Source organism: Micropterus salmoides, unplaced genomic scaffold, assembly GCF_014851395.1.
Source record: "Micropterus salmoides isolate LMB-PRFRI ecotype aquatic unplaced genomic scaffold, ASM1485139v1 Ms_hic_scaffold_20, whole genome shotgun sequence".
Lineage (NCBI taxonomy): Eukaryota > Metazoa > Chordata > Actinopteri > Centrarchiformes > Centrarchidae > Micropterus > Micropterus salmoides.
The window spans coordinates 26,083,462-26,100,037 of record NW_024041151.1 but is presented as its reverse complement, the minus strand read 5'-3'; the positions used below and the strand labels follow the sequence as shown (position 1 = coordinate 26,100,037).

Here is a 16,576-nt window from a genome sequence, read left to right as displayed (position 1 = left end):
ACTTAACATGTGCTTTCCTTAAGTTTATGTTGCATTTAATGTCACACACTCTTTTTTATATGATAAGGCTGGGTTTATCCTGTATTTTTGTTATGGTCAACACATCCCGTGAAAAGACTAAACCAGTGATGTTGTCAGTCCAACCCTCTCTAATTTGCAATTTCCTGCCCCTTTGTACCAAATGAGGATGTAATGCTTTAAAAACTGCTCATGAATATGTAGTCTTGTGTTTCATCAAACAGCTGGCCACTTTAGTTTTTAGCATGTTACTCGAAAAGGAGAAAGTAGTGCATTTGTCCATATTTCCAGCAGCAGGACAGTATATGTGTGATTGAGTCAAAATAAACTACATTGTGTGTGTGTTCATGGTTAATGAAGGAACATGTCACCCAGTGCCCAGTGTTGCTCAGTGTTTTTAAAAGTGTATGACAACAATGCAACGCTGTGGCGCAGAGAAATAAGGATCACAACACTCGTTAGTAGGAGTAACACATTTTTGGTTTTGGTGTTTTCATACGATTTATTGACAGTAAGAAAAATATAGAATATCACCAGCCTTATTCTTCTTGAGTCTCTGCTCTCCTCTTCTGTCTTCCCTTTCTCCTGATTTCGATCCACTGCTAATGTTTTGCCCACCTCCCTCTTGTGTGTGCTGTCTGATAGCGGAGCCACCCTCGCCACGCCCCTGGGACCCACCTGGCAGTATGTACCACCTGTTGTGCCACCTCTGTCTTTCTCTTCTTCTTCTTCTCCTCTCGTTCTCTCCCTGTTTTTCTTCTTCTCACATGTCTGTGTTTGCCTCCATGTGCTCCTCTCATCTCAGTGTGGAGTTCATACCCTCTTAACATCATGGACAAAGTGACCCTCCTATATATACATTATACACTGGTCATTCCATGAAATTGCTAATAGACATAATACATGCAACACACACATTTAGATTATCCACAAAGAACACCCAGATTCCATCCCTGGAAAAGTATTTGTATGTGTATCCAGGGTATGTCAAGCACTCTGTCCTGCTTTTCAGCCATTAACTACAGCAGTACAGTACTACACTTTGGTACAATGTGGTTGTGTGTACGTGAGTGTTGTTTCATGTTACGTAGTAGTGTGTAGTAGTGTAGTAGTCTGTAGTTTTTTGTGAGTTGGTGTGTGATTGTGAAACAAGGCAGGGACAGTACTGCTGCTTTCTTGCTTTGAAATAACTATTATCTTTAAACTACACCACAAAAGCTCGTCCAACCTTATCGGTCATTTGATGTTACTTTCAGTCTTAAAATCTTTTTTTCTCACTCATAATAACAAAAGCAAACAGAACAGGGCTGATATACCTCTGGAATATTTCACTGACCTGCACTTTAAGACTCTTTGAAAGAAACAGGTGGAATTATTTTTTCTTGTTAATAGCATATCATGGTAATCTAAAAGATAAGATTTTAAGACTGCATCCTAATTTAAAAAATGACTTGGTAATATGGATATTTTCCAGTGTTGTGTTATTGTTGTTCCTGACTGTAGCTACAGGCTAGGCTGTGGGATGTGAACAAGAGGAACAGCACAACCACTCTAGTCTGTGAAAGTCATTGAATGAGTCATTGAAATCATTGAAAATAGTATTTCATCAACAAATTGTTTGCCCCCTTAAATCTTGAATAACTATTACCTAAAAGACATAATCTCGGCAGTAACCAGCAGGTGGGGTGGTAACTTAGCTGCTGTTCCAGTTCCCTATCACATCAGTTTATTGCCTGTTAGCTGTACTGGTCAGTAAAAGGGAGAGAAGAAGTAGGTGGGGTGAGTGTCAGTGTCTTCAACACATTAGTGAAAGTATTAATCCCTGGAGAGAAATTGATGAATTTAAACTTTTAAAGGAATACACCACCGTATACTTAAAGCTGCTATAATCAATATTGTATAATAATATTGTATCAAAAGACAATGTGAAAATAATGTGAAACCCAACTCTGTAGCTCCTCTTGGCTTCACAGCTTAAGCTGTACAGCGAATTATTGTTAAACTTTACTGTTTTGATTCACTCACGAGGCAGCTGTTTTTAGTGAAAAAGCTTTAACAACCCCAAGTACGCTATCTGCTCAGCACCAAATGGCAAACAGGCAAAGTTATAAAGACTATCTGGTGAACATAGCAGAGCATTTAGCCGCTAAAGAGGTTTATATTTCCCACAGGATTTGGTAGAGTCCAAAAACAGAGCTAAAAGAGAGTGAATATTGGACTTACATTCTTGAGGTGACCAGAAACCCTCCAAATGAATGCTAATGCTGCTCTGTGACTGCTCGATGTGTAAATAAGCAACTGTTTGCTAACAAGCTGGCAATATCAACTTATAAGGAAATAATGTGGTCGTGTCTAGATGGTAACCCTAGATTTGCGAAACTCTTGTACGTGAGCACTTTACTCCACATGCGCTGGCAATCTCAGGTATACTAGGACTTTAAAACATTCTATAACAATGGCGGTGACAAGTGGCAGTGATTTATTATTTTTAGACCTAGCTGACTTATTATTTCCATTTTTAAAAAATGTGTTTTTCAGTTATCAGTCGCAGTTTGGTTAGGTTTACCAAAGCTTCAGGGTTTGAGTTAAAATAATAAGTCAGCATTGACTTTTGGCTTCACACAGGGTACAAACAGTGGTGTATCCAGTGGTGTGTCCTGCCTTTCTGGCAGAAAGCCGTGCACACTGTGCACAATGAAGAAACGTCATGTACAACATGTACAAATCTCGTGAGAGTTTTCGCAAATCTAGGGTTACTATCTAGACATCACCCAGTAAGTCCATTGCTGTGAGTTTGTAATTTCAACATTATTCCCCAAATTAATTTTATGATGCCTGTGCAACTGAAGTGTTGACATTCTCTCTGATAGCTATCAGGCATAATATTGGTTACAATGAGATGTGGTATGATAGTCCTGAATCAGGTGTCATGTAAAAAAGCGAAAAATACTGGAAAGGCCATTGTCAACGCCCCACCTCTTCTTTGTTCATTAACAGAGACGCCTGCTAGCTTGCGAATTATGTTAGTTTTGTAACAGTAAGTATTTAAGTTCAGTCACAGATGTGTGTTCATTCTTCTCAAACTTTTCTTACATTGGTGCCTGGAGAAGAACGGGTAGAGCGTCTGTCTTAAGATGAAAGGTTGCCGTCCACTGGTTGTGTCATTTGTGTGTCGTGGATATTTTGATGATCCAGTATAAGTGGTTTGGGTAAAACCACAACAGCTGCCCCTCTGCTCTACTATATCCTCACGCCTCCTCGTGTTTACTCTTTCCCTCTCAGCCAATTGTCGACCTCAGTCCTATTAGACGCTCAGCATCCTCGCTGACACAGCAGCGCTACCAGGAGGTTGGGCTAAGGGAGTATGACCTGGAACGACCCGGCATGGCGTCAACCACGCCAGGGCAGGTCCAGGGCCAGGACAGAGCCCACCACCATCACCACCACCACCGTTGCCATCGACGCAGGGACAAGGACAGAGACAAGAAGCAGAGGTCCCTGGACAGAGCATCATCAGTGCAACCGTCCAGCACTGTTGGTGAGACAGAAAAAAACCCTGTATATTATGACGTTAATATCGTTGATAGTATTGATAAATTGGATTTTTATAGGCTTTATCATCCTGTACATCATTGAACACAAAACATTAGAACACAAGGTAAAGTCTTTTTTGATGTTCAGACTGACATTAGCACTGCATGAGAAAATGCAGCCCACTCATTTAAAAATAATCAAGGTCTAACTTTTGTAATTCAGCTTCTGAACCACGTTTGTAAACTGCTAGATATGGTCAGCCAAACACAGTAATTATTCAGGAATATTCATATTAAGATACTGAACTTCCAATAGCCCTTTTCAGTAAAAAGTTAATTAAAGTTTAGTGAAACAAGGCATTTACTCCTTTTTAAGCTCTGTGTGATAACAAAACTGTAATCATTTCTGTTCATCACAATCAATACACTGTCATGCTTCCGTTGTTTTATCACAAAAGTCAAACACAAAGTGAAAACACCCTACCTCACCAGTTTGGTGAAAAGAAAAGGTAATTCTTGCCCCTGGAAACAGTAGTTTTGACATTAAAAATGTCCACTGACTTTTTTGGGACATTCATTCACATGTGGTGGTCTTCCTCAGCAAATTTCTCCATGCAACTGAGCAGGCTCCGTCCGCTGAGCTAGTAAGTGGACCTTCAATCGGATTTATTTGTTTTGTGTGTTGTTTCCTCCATGTGGTCCCTTCTATTGACTCTCAGTCATGTCACCTGATGATGACTAAGATGATGACTCATCAAGTAAAGACTAAGGGAAATTCAATATGCTGTCATCCTGTAATTACTACTTGTGGCCACAGTGGCGCTCTTCAGTTAAAAGTTACACAGTCTTGCTTCACATGCTTTGTTACATCCTCTGGGACTCGCTGACAATACTAATAAAATATTAACATTTTACTATAAATATGTCATCACATAGAGCTTAAAACTCATGAATGAAGTTCATTCAGAAGGAATATTTAAGGTTGTTGAGAGATAAATTACTTTAACACAGCAATATTAATTCATATCAACGAGAATATCCACATAGAAACTTGACATCACTTTCATGGAGAGAAGGCGATAGCAGGTCAGGCTTTCTTAGTAGATCACTTGGATGTATTAACGTAGTTGCAGAAATTCTTTATAGGATTAAAGTTCCATGATCGGGTTATGTAGGTGAAAGGGTTTCTGCTGGCTTCAACCAGGGATTTTACATGACAGGCTTTCCATTTGATTAGCAGAGAGGGTTGTGAGCTCTCAGAGGAAAATCTGCTTTTCTGGGGATTTCTTTTTCTTTCTTTTTTTTGTATCAGTTGTTCCCTATGTTCCCTCTAAATGTAACAGTTATATTTATAAAATGTAGACTGAGCTCTCTGATAAGTGCTGGCATGTCTGATCTGTCTGTTTTGTATTGTTACACACACACACACACACACACAAAACACTATTCTACTTCTGACATACAGTAAATCTAAATTGTCTTTGCCAGACAATCAGGGTGCACCAGCAGTCATTGGCTGTTTCCCATGAATGAGGTTACATCTCTTTCTCGAGCTGAACTTTGGAGTCATCTGTAAAATTCATATAAATAAAATAACAACAGATGATTTGCTGTTGAGGGGCACTAACAATCATTTTAAAGAACTTCACTGTATACTTTTGAATACATTTACACATGCTTTTATGGCTTATCATTTGGAACAATTTATATATAACTTATTTCATCAGGTAATCTCATAGAGATCTTTTGCAAGGGAGACCTTAGTACAGCAGAGATAAAGGAAACCAAATAGAAGGACTGATACATACTACAAACATAACCAGACAAACAAAGGCACATAAAATATAAAAAAGAAGAAGAATATAGGAATATAGCCAGACATAAAAACATACATAAAGCATTGGAAACAATCAGACACATCAATAAATACATTTGAAGTTTAAAGCTTAAAATGGCCAGCCGGATGAAACATTCAAGTTTTAAAATCCTCTGCAATTCCTTCCATGTATAAGGTGCAACGTAGCGGAAGGCAGTCTGCCCAAGTTCAGTATTTACCCGAGGGGTTACTAGAATGAAACCGTCAACTCTGGCAGGAGACCTTTATAAATACAAATGATAGACTGTAGTTCTCTAATAATGACTAAAACAGAAACAAGTTTTATGCCTGAAGAATGTTAGAGGCAGATTGTTATCTTAAGATAGTTTGAGTTGAAGAGGAGCCAAATGCTTACAAGGCTGTGTCATCTGCATAAAAATGGATATTATGTGTCTGTGTTGGAGTGATAACATTGTTTATGTAGAAATGTAAATAGTAAAGGACCCAGCACAGAACCTTGGTACCCCATTATTTGTCCCAAAGGCAGTTGTTTTGAGTCCATCGGTACAGATTCCTTGTGTTGCATTAAAGTATGCTCAGACAGCAACAGCAGACAGTTTATTGCAACAAATGACCAAATTCACAAAATCCTTTTCTCACCTTTCATTTTGCCGTAATATTTTCCTCTAGGTTTGATTTCAGGACTTCTTTCCTTGCCAAGCTTGAGCTAATACAGCCTGAGAGCTGGTGGCTGAGTGTTTTTTGTGTTAACACTGGAGGGCGGCAGCTGGGCTTTATTGCTGAGATAAAAGGCCATAGTGGACAGGTCCAGCCCAGGGATTTATGGGTACCCCTTGGTGAGATAGCAGAACATCCAGCAGCCCTCTCTACATCTATTAAAGTGAGAGGAACCGCAAAAGAGTGAAGTTGTGTTTCACTCCTCATAGCTTGTCATTCTTGAGGCAGATCTGACACATCAGAATGATGAATAGGCTTACTGTGTTTCTGTCATCACAGTTTTAATCTGAAAACTGGAATTATTCCAGCACTGAAGAGAGTAATTTCACCACACTGCTTTGCTTTATGCCACACAACCAAAAGAAACACACATGCACACACATAGATGAGCCATTTGCCTTTAATTAGAGGTGTAATGAAATGTCTTCGAAGACAAATTGACAGTACAAAAACATAATTACATATATCACGAAACTAACACAATTATCACAAATTATCCCAAATCAATTGGCTGAAGCATCAGTGTTGACTTTCAGCACAAGATAATGACCAAGCTGAATTTAGACACAATATGAAGTGAAGGGACCCACTCGTAAAAAAATATTGCTCCTGTACACTCCACAGGGTACATTTAATCTTAAATTTTGTTGTAGAATAGAGAATTTGTTGTAGTGCCTGAGTCAGTAGTAAGGTGACTCTTTTTACAAACTTTACAAACAAATAGCTGTACCCTATCCAGTGATTGATTTTGCCACACATGACTCCATGGATTTTTTTGTGTCATGACTATAGAGCGTGGTTTGCTTCTTTTCTCCATTGTGGCACTAATGAAAAGAACAATTGCTTCGCTACTGATTCTTCACACATCCACATTTTTTACATCTTTGAAAATTTGAATTCAACCAGATCTTTACAGATCGATGTTTTGCATTCAAAAGCAATGATGAGATGATAAAAGTGATAGCTAAAAATTTACTATATAGTATACTGCATCTTCCACCTGCTCCTTCTCATTTCATTTGGTGGCACCCTCCTCCAGGTTCGTTTACCGACCCTTCAGCTGAAGGTTTGTCCAGAGAACGAGCGAGGGAGCGGGACCGCAGCAGGCCTCATGAGCGGAGGCACCACTCCTCAGCAGGAGAGAAGCAGCGCTACTACTCCTGCGAGCGTTACGGCAGCAGGGAGCAGTGTCACACCAAGTCAGCCGGTCCCAGCCGATCCACATCTCCCGGAGAGGGACAGGACGCTGGTTTGCTCAAACAGGTGAGTTACCTGCTGTGTGTCACTAAGTGATTACCAGCTAACTTGTCCTGCACAGGCTGCAGTCCTCAAACATTTGGACAGTGGCAAATGTTTCATTGTTTTGGCTCTGTAGTCCAGCATATTAGACAGAATAAAACCAAACTGTAAAATTGAGATCACATATCAAAACATCCACAATTATTACACTAGACTGTTCAAATAAAAGCTACAGTTTGGGACTTTAAAGAGTAACTTTAGACCAGACTTAACACTGGCCTCTCTGAGTTTTGAGACGTTTTGAGCCTGCTTCACCTCTGAAACAACAGTGATGTCACAGTGTACTGGCACACCCTGCAGTGCACTTTGACATCATTGCAGCAATGTGAGAAGTTAAACTTTTGGAAGTCATCAAAAACAAGACTTTTAGTGGGTGTTAAGAGGTTCTTTAATCACCAGTGTGTTGGAGCTCTAAACCAACGCAACAAAAAAATATCTCTACTTACAGACTTATGTACTGTATGTAAAGAAATGCCTTTCACTGAAGCAAACGCACTAATGTGAAAGCGCTCTAAATTCTCTTAAAAAGCATTAATAGATGTGATTTTGTATCATTTTGTTAGAGCAAGTACAGTATTTCTTGTCTACACAAATTTTAGATGTTTAATTTTTTTTCCAAAGTTGGTAAATGTACTTTCTTCTTATTCATACATTGCATTTTATAATTTGTTTTCTCAGCATGGTAGCAGTGTGGTTAGAGCTGGCCCTTTAACGCTCCCCTCGGGCTCGAGCACTCTGGGCCGTAGTCGCAGGCAGCTCCCACAGACCCCCCTCACCCCTCGTCCTGCTGTGGCCTACAAGACAGCCAACTCCTCACCTCTCCCGTCCGGTGCCAGCACCGCTACGACGGGGCACCAGACTCGCTTCAGCCGTGGCCTTTCAGAGCACGATCGCTTATTCGGGGGCCACAACGAGTCCCCGATACCGGTCACCCGCATCGGTTCAGACCCTAACTTAAACCGGCAGCCGCAGGTCGCTTCTCAACAGGCCCTACTTGAAGAGCCGGAGGACACTGTGAGCAGCCACGGAGGAGGACGCTCTGCCAGAACTGCTGCCTCCACCACAGCCTCAGCTTCACACGGAACTGCTGCTGCGCCCGTCACAGCCCGGGCGGGGGTGGTGCCTAATGGGTACCACTTCACCCTCGGGGTGAACTCTGCGTCTGGGCCTGGGAGCCGAGGAAGTCTCAGGGAGAGGGAGGAAGAAGACTGGTGCTAATATGTCAGAAAACTGTTAGCTGAGGACGGTTCAGTTTATCAGTGTTGTACAGCGCGCATGTCCGGTCCAGTGAGCTGACAGGAAGCTGACAGATAAATACAGAAGGAAAGATAGTGAGGAAAAAGCCAGAGGAAAGTGCTGTAAAAGGGGATCAGAAATCATTCCAGCTTTGTAGTGTTACTCTCCTTTTTTATACAACAAACTCTTTAAGGAAAAAAAGACACTGAGGACGTTTTCTACCCCCTTTACTTGCACTGAAATTATAGCACAAGTGAAGACCCTTAAGTATTTTGCCTTGGCCTGTAAAACCAGTGGAGCAGAAGACAAAAGCCAAAATCCCCTCATTCTTTGAGTGAACGCTGAACTGTGTTTCAGACAGATCTGAATGCCTCATTTCTGGTATTAATATGGCCGCCCGCACTGTTTTTATTTTTGTATGTTTCATTTTGTTTCCTCTCTATGGATGTTTTTTCTTCATCAGCCATTAGTTTGTGGTGATCACTTAATTAGGAATATTAGGAAAACAAATTTATTTGGGTCTTAAGCTTCTGCCACAACACCGGACCAAGTGAGTAATGTGACATGGGTTTTCATGATCATGTTTTTGTAAATTGTACCAGACGTACATTTTGAGTGGTCATAGGGACTAGATATCTCTTTTCTGACGTTATGTGGCTGAAAACTAAGTGCCTCGTTTTCCAAAATGTATTAAGATGCAGCCTGGTCAGACAGACTTGAATATACCATAGAGGATGCTGTGTGTACACAGGTGAGAAAAAGTGTAGAGAACAAAGTTTGAATCTGGTATAATGGACAGAATGCAAAAAAAGACAACACTTTTTTGTACTGAATCTTGTGGTAGGTATGTCAGAATTACAGATCCAAAGTAAGCAATGTAGTGCATGCCAGGGTCTTGAACTTGTCAAAAAATAGTGTCTGTACTTTTGCTTAAGGGTGTGTGGTAAGCATTTGCCTTTCTCTTTCAAATATACTGCCAGTCAGTTGGTAGAAATGGTCTCTGAATGGAGAGAAGTGCCATTTTTTATTTCTAATCAACAAAAAATATTCAGAAACACTTGCCTCCTCTAGCATATAGTATATATCTCATCTCTGCCATATTTACCCATATTTCATGGGTTTCCTTTCTTCTTACCTTTCCTCTGAGAGCAGTATTGTGTGAGGGCTTGAAGGCGAGGTTACCTGTTTGTGTATTCACAGGTACAATAAAGAGTTGTGTTGTTGCTGCGGACTGTTGACTTAAAGTAGGGCTATGCAACAAGACGACACTTCATCTGCCCTGTAGCTTTACCCTCTGGAATCTCCAGGTTCAGGCTTTAGTGTGACTGCGACCAAATTTTACATTTATGTATGAAGAGATATAAATTGTAAATGTAATATTATATAATGTACAGTTAACTGAAACACACAGGCACAAATGGTATCAAAGCTGATGTATGTGGATCATGGGGCATTTTTGGTTGGCAAGTTGACTGCATGACGCCTACCTAGACTGAACCACCCAAAATATAAAACTATGTTCTTTCCAGACTTGGGTCAAGTTGTATTTTTAAATCATTTTAGTGTTGTTGTTTTTTTTAAACTTGCTCAGAAAAACAGATGAATTGGATTAATAGAGTGGTTTTAGTGTGAGGTATTCCATCAATAACAGTTTCACATGAGCCTATCGGACCAATACCAAGCTTCTACCCCATGTCCTTATACAGCTGACCTGGCTCAGTAAAAAGACTAAGTATTTTCCATAAAACAACTGAGCAAGTAGTTTTTAGCAAATATTATTTAAAGAAGAGTAAATAGTGCATTTGTTGGGGACTATTGCCAGCTGCGGATTACTACTCATGTGGTGCTAAAGTGAGTTTTTATGGCCACCAGAAGGTGTTTGTGGGATTGACTCAAAATAAACTATAGTGGCCATATTCGTGGTAATGATGTCTGTGGGAGTCAGCCCCAAGCTCATTGATTTCTATTGAAGATGTAATTTAAAAAAACAAAACAAATATATCACTTTATTTTTAAAACATCCTCAGTCATTACCTAAAACAGCTGGGCACTGTAGGTTTTAGCAAACGTTACTCAAACAGGAGTAAATAGTGCATTGGTTAGGGGCTATTTTCCCCTGCAGGATTGGATGTTCTAGTGATTATTTAGTGTGGGATTGTTAAGCACAGAGGAATAAGCTACTTTATGTCAGGCTTTGTAATCACAGACAATACTTAGTTAGTATAGGATCAATTAATTGTTAGGTTTGTATTGACACATGATGCAGTTCATGGATGAAATACCTTTAGATTTCAATTAAATGAAGTAATTGGCCAAAGAACAAATTAATATATTATGGTGCAGATCCAGGATTTGTCAAAAGTGTATGTTAGGGATTTTTTTAAACATTGACCTTATGGACCTATTTGAAATAAACAAATGTTGCACGTGTATAGACGGATTATATATCACTATGTGTATTTTGAATCAAAATACAAAACAACAGACATCTAGGTGTCTAAATATCTGTGCTCTTTGTATTGTCCTGGCTTGACTCTAAGCAAGTTCTTAAACATGTAAATTATTAGCAAATATTATTTGATCTAAGTCTGACCATTTCCATGTGTTTTAATTTAACTTTTTGTTGTCTCATATTTTGCAATCTATTTGATGGATCATCTAAAGGGAGACATTTTAGGTCGATAAGGTCAATAAGGTCTAACTGTAGGCATGGCACTGTTCTTTGTAAAGGTAACACAGTAGATTGCTTGTTATCTTCCTGTCTTTAAATGTTTCTGTAAGTTGCCATATTGGAGCAGAGATTTCTCTACGGTACATTTCTAAAAAGATCCAACATTTTCAGACTTCCGACGAGCCCCACGCGAACAGGGTGCCAAGTTTTCCTCTTACACTTTAACTATGGCTGCCCCCGCTGGACATGTCCTGTTTGCATGTTCTGAAATGAAAATGTGCATGTTGCAAAAGAAGAAAAAAAAAAGGACAAAAAAAAAGGCATTGTTTGACTTCTTTCAGTCCACAATTTGTACAATTTGTTTCCTGGTTGTGTTTTCTGATTATCTAAACACAGGTAAAGTAAAAAAGAAAAAAAAAGGAGCTTGATTAACATTTTATCACAGAACCACCAAAGTGGAAACAAGGCTCCTTCTCAGAAAAGATGTGCCGGAGTGGCTAAATCCTTCGCTGCCTGATCTGTTACTTGACTGTCTCTCTCACAGTCATTTCAACTGTACCTATAGATTTTGTATGAATATAAGTAATTGAATAAAGAGGTATGAATATGAACTTGATTACTGTAGGTTGGGTTTTGATAGCATTTGATTGAATCTGAGTCCTGTATTGAATCTGATACTCCATATTTCTTATTGAATCTTGTTTTGTGTAGCTTTCTGCAATTTTTAAGTAACAGCTGTCAAATAATTTAATATAGCATAATTAAAACACAAACATTTAGATTCGAACAAAAAGTAAGTGTTGCTAGATATATGTTAAATGTGTTTTTTTGGGCAGGTAAAGAAGATTCAACTGATGAATTGTTAAGACTTGGATTTGAATGAATCTTGATTTAATCTTTGGTTTAATCATCTGGGAACTGATACAGATGAAATTTGAAACCCATATCTACTTATGAACCACACAGCCAATCCAATTCTGCTAAACGGATCATGCATAGCTCAGACACACATATGTTGTGATGATGAAGAAGCTAAATTGCTGCCATCATGAGACACTGTAAATCCAAGAGATAAACATTCAGATATACACTCACCTAAAGGATTATTAGGAACACCATACTAATACTGTGTTTGACCCCCTTTCGCCTTCAGAACTGCCTTAATTCTACGTGGCATTGATTCAACAAGGTTGGCCCATATTGATAGGATAGCATCTTGCAGTTGATGGAGATTTGTGGGATGCACATCCAGGGCACGAAGCTCCCGTTCCACCACATCGCCAAGGTGCTCTGTCGGATTGAGATCTGGTGACTGTGGGGGCCAATTTAGTACAGTGAACTCATTGTCATGTTCAAGAAACCAATTTGAAATGTTTCGAGCTCTGTGACATGGTGCATTATCCTGCTGGAAGTAGCCATCAGAGGATGGGTACATGGTGGCCATAAAGGGATGGACATGGTCAGAAACAATGCTCAGGTAGGCCGTGGCATTTAAACGATGCCCAATTGGTACTAAGGGGCCTAAAGTGTGCCAAGAAAACATCCCCCACACCATTACACCACCACCACCAGCCTGCACAGTGGTAACAAGGCATGATGGATCCATGTTCTCATTCTGTTTACGCCAAATTCTGACTCTACCATCTGAATGTCTCAACAGAAATCGAGACTCATCAGACCAGGCAACATTTTTCCAGTCTTCAACTGTCCAATTTTGGTGAGCTCTTGCAAATTGTAGCCTTTTTTTCCTATTTGTAGTGGAGATGAGTGGTACCCGGTGGGGTCTTCTGCTGATGTAGCCCATCCGCCTCAAGGTTGTGCGTGTTGTGGCTTCACAAATGCTTTGCTGCATACCTCGGTTGTAACGAGTGGTTATTTCAGTCAAAGTTGCTCTTCTATCAGCTTGAATCAGTCGGCCCATTCTCCTCTGACCTCTAGCATCAACAAGGCATTTTCGCCCACAGGACTGCCGCATACTGGATGTTTTTCCCTTTTCACATCATTCTTTGTAAACCCTAGAAATGGTTGTGCGTGAAAATCCCAGTAACTGAGCAGATTGTGAAATACTCAGACCGGCCAGTCTGGCACCAACAACCATGCCACGCTCTAAATTGCTTAAATCACCTTTCTTTCCCATTCTGACATTCAGTTTGGAGTTCAGGAGATTGTCTTGACCAGGACCACACCCCTAAATGCATTGAAGCAACTGCCATGCGATTGGTTGATTAGATAATTGCATTAATGAGAAATTGAACAGGTGTTCCTAATAATCCTTTAGGTGAGTGTAACTTTCCTGATTATATGTGTTTCTGCTCTCTGGGAACTAATGCTATGCAGTATAATGGATATTAATGCAAATGAGAACAGAGCACACCTGAAGTAACTGATATTAGAAGCACTCCATACATTCTACAAAGTGATGGGGAGAAATACTCAGTAATACAGATGAGTAATGTATTTGTCAAGTAGCTTTGTCATTCTTGAGAAAACATAACCTGATGATGTCATCAAATGAAAGCGTCTATAATCAGTATTTTTATATTAAAAATGGGTCTTATGAGAAAGGGGTCACATATGATGATGAACCCACAGCGATTCATTACCCAGCTCTGTAGCTGTAGCTAACATTGGCTGTCAATTCATTGTTCAGCTGGACTGCTTTGGTTTACTCTCATAGTGTTTTTGGCAGAAGCAAACTGTACATTGTGAAACCGAACAAGTTCAGAATACTCAAAACAGTAGTGTAAATCATATTTTTAAGTAAACCTTAAATTAAATATAGTACATTTTTTAAAAAAAATTACATTGATTCACTGATGTTTATTAAAAACAGACAGGGAGACCGAGGGAAGCAGGGAAAGCTGGTGTGTTTGCAGTGAGAGACCAGAGGTAAGTGAGTGAGTGCAGGGAGAAGTCAAGGCAGGTGCAAAGCAGGTAAATTTACAAATAATAATAGAAATAATGGGGATTAAAACATGCTTTCACAGGGCAGTATAATGTAAAAAATAAGATGATATTTTTGTGTTGGCGATTGTGGGTCCTCCCCCAAGAAAATTATGTTTTCCAATAAAGAAATGTGCAATTCCACATAATTTTGTAACACTGTTATTACCACATCTGTGAATAAGTAGGAAAATCTGGAGCAGATTTGGAATAAACTACACCCCAAAAGCTAAACTTGCTAAATAAGTCTACTGGGGTTGAATTCTAACCATTAGATCTGGGAAAATTGATGCTCTCCACATTGATTTTATATTCATTGCGCAGCACCGAGCAGTTTTGAGCCTCACCACCTTATAATGACAGGAAAACACTGTTAATATGACATCAGAATCATTACAGATAGGATTATTCATGTTTGCCTTTTGTGTCTTAAGTTATTGCTTTATACATTTCTAGAAATTAACATAAAAAATAGGCAACATGAGAACCACCTGCCTTCTGTGTTATTACAAGCATTTCATTTGTATATAAAAATCCAAAAGAATAATCTCCTCATCAGCATAAAAAGACTAACATTAGTTTGCATCCCTAATTTGCTTTAACTAACCTCAGCTCCTCCATGGTCAACACCGTCCTTTCTTTTTAATGTAATTTAACTATCAAGATGTACAGTATAGGAAAGAGCTGTAACCTGACAACTTAATGCTGATCTTTTCCTCCGCTATTATTATTCTTATTATTAGCAAGTTTTGCTTTTGGGGTGTAGTTTATCCCGATTTTAAAAAATTATGTGGAATTGCACATTTCTTTATTGGACAACAATTTGCATAGTGTGGGACTTCTTATTTATAAAAAATCTTTATTAGCTATCTTTGTTTGCTTATGATTCCATAAAACTACACATTTAAAGCTCCCTTTTATATTATTTAAGTAAAAGTGCTGCTCATGAAATAAAATTATGCGTAGTCGCTTTTTCCACAAAACAGTAAAGTAAGTAGTAAAAGGAAATTTTATTTTGCTCAAGAGATTCTAGTTATTATCACTTAACACCAAACAATTAAGAATCTGGAAATAGAGAATGTTCAACATTATTGCAAAAACGAATGAAAACAAATAGATTATCAAAATTCTTGCTGGTTAATTATCTGATCAAGCAGTCAATTACTTAGTCTATTCAGCTTTATGCAAGATGTGCCTTATTAAATTAAATGTAGAAATGACAGAAGATGTTGAAGGTTTTGATACTAATAAAGATAACTTGAATTGTAATAATTGAGTTGTATTTGCATTTTTGAGGACTACTGTCTGAAAATGGGCATTTTGTAAATTTCAAGTTGACTAGTAGTAATTTTGTTGAGTGAGTTTCCATTAGTATTTGAGTCAAGCACAATTAATTTTTTTGAGTAGATTTCCCTCAGAGTATAAGTTGTGCACAATTACATTTAAGAGTAAAGAATAATTTTAATAAGCATCAGCGAAACATTAGTATGCAGAAATTAAATGTTTAAAAAAGTAGTGTATTTAATTTAAGGTTTTCTCAAAAACATTATTACCACTACTATAAAGGTTTGAGGTAATCAGTTTCCACAAATACTTTGAGTATTCTGAACTTATTTGGGTTTAAAGTGTACACTCCCTGCCCATCACCAAACTGCAAACAGACCAAGTTAGCGACTTGAACGTATTGGAGCAATTAGCAGCTAGAGGTAGATATTTCCCTCAGGAGTTGGTTGAGACCAAAAACAGAGCTAAATTGAGAGGGAGTTCTAGACTTTTTATTTATCAGGTGGACACAAACACAACTCCTGATGAATGATAATATTGCTCTGTCTGTGATTGCTAACAAGTTCGCCTTAAGGACTTAACAGGTGACATGTCAGTGTTGTGTTCAAAGCTTCTTTCCACTTCGCCCAAGTGGCTAAAAAAATGTTTTTGTTGCAGATTTAATGAAAGTGCTCCATTAAGTGAGAAGATTAGGAATAAGACTAGAAAGTACAGTAGAGTGTGGGCTTGTGTGGTACTGTCCAGTAATCCTGTGATTTATGCAAACACAAACAGTATGCATTATTGATGTTTTGTAACTTGTGTTATAAATGTGAGGTTTCATGTGGAACCAATCAGCAGAGAAGTCTCTTACAGACTAAAATGGATCAATCTTCCCTAGAAAGGCTGAACAATTTGCAAGTAAGTTACACAGACAGGCTTTTTTTTTAAATGGGCGGAGGCCCTGCAGGGTTTTAATTGGTCCACATTAGAAAAAAGAGGCGGGGCCCTTATTGCCTCGTTTGGCGCCTCGGTGATGTGATGCAGCTGCAGGAGGAT

At 38.9% G+C, this 16,576-nt stretch overlaps 1 protein-coding gene across 3 annotated transcripts in view; it reads left to right on the top strand.

Moving 5' to 3' along the window:
- Window positions 1–11,922, top strand: part of cacna1bb (calcium channel, voltage-dependent, N type, alpha 1B subunit, b) — a 175,232-nt gene extending 163,310 nt beyond the window's left edge. For all 3 annotated transcript variants that reach the window (XM_038733866.1, XM_038733868.1, XM_038733867.1), the window contains 4 exons: window positions 664–702; window positions 3,301–3,556; window positions 7,145–7,368; window positions 8,083–11,922. In XM_038733866.1, coding sequence (XP_038589794.1) covers window positions 664–702; window positions 3,301–3,556; window positions 7,145–7,368; window positions 8,083–8,622 — 1,059 coding nt within the window. In that variant the 3' untranslated portion in view covers window positions 8,623–11,922. The remainder of the gene's footprint in view (window positions 1–663; window positions 703–3,300; window positions 3,557–7,144; window positions 7,369–8,082) is intronic.
- Window positions 11,923–16,576: the final 4,654 nt, after the last annotated feature.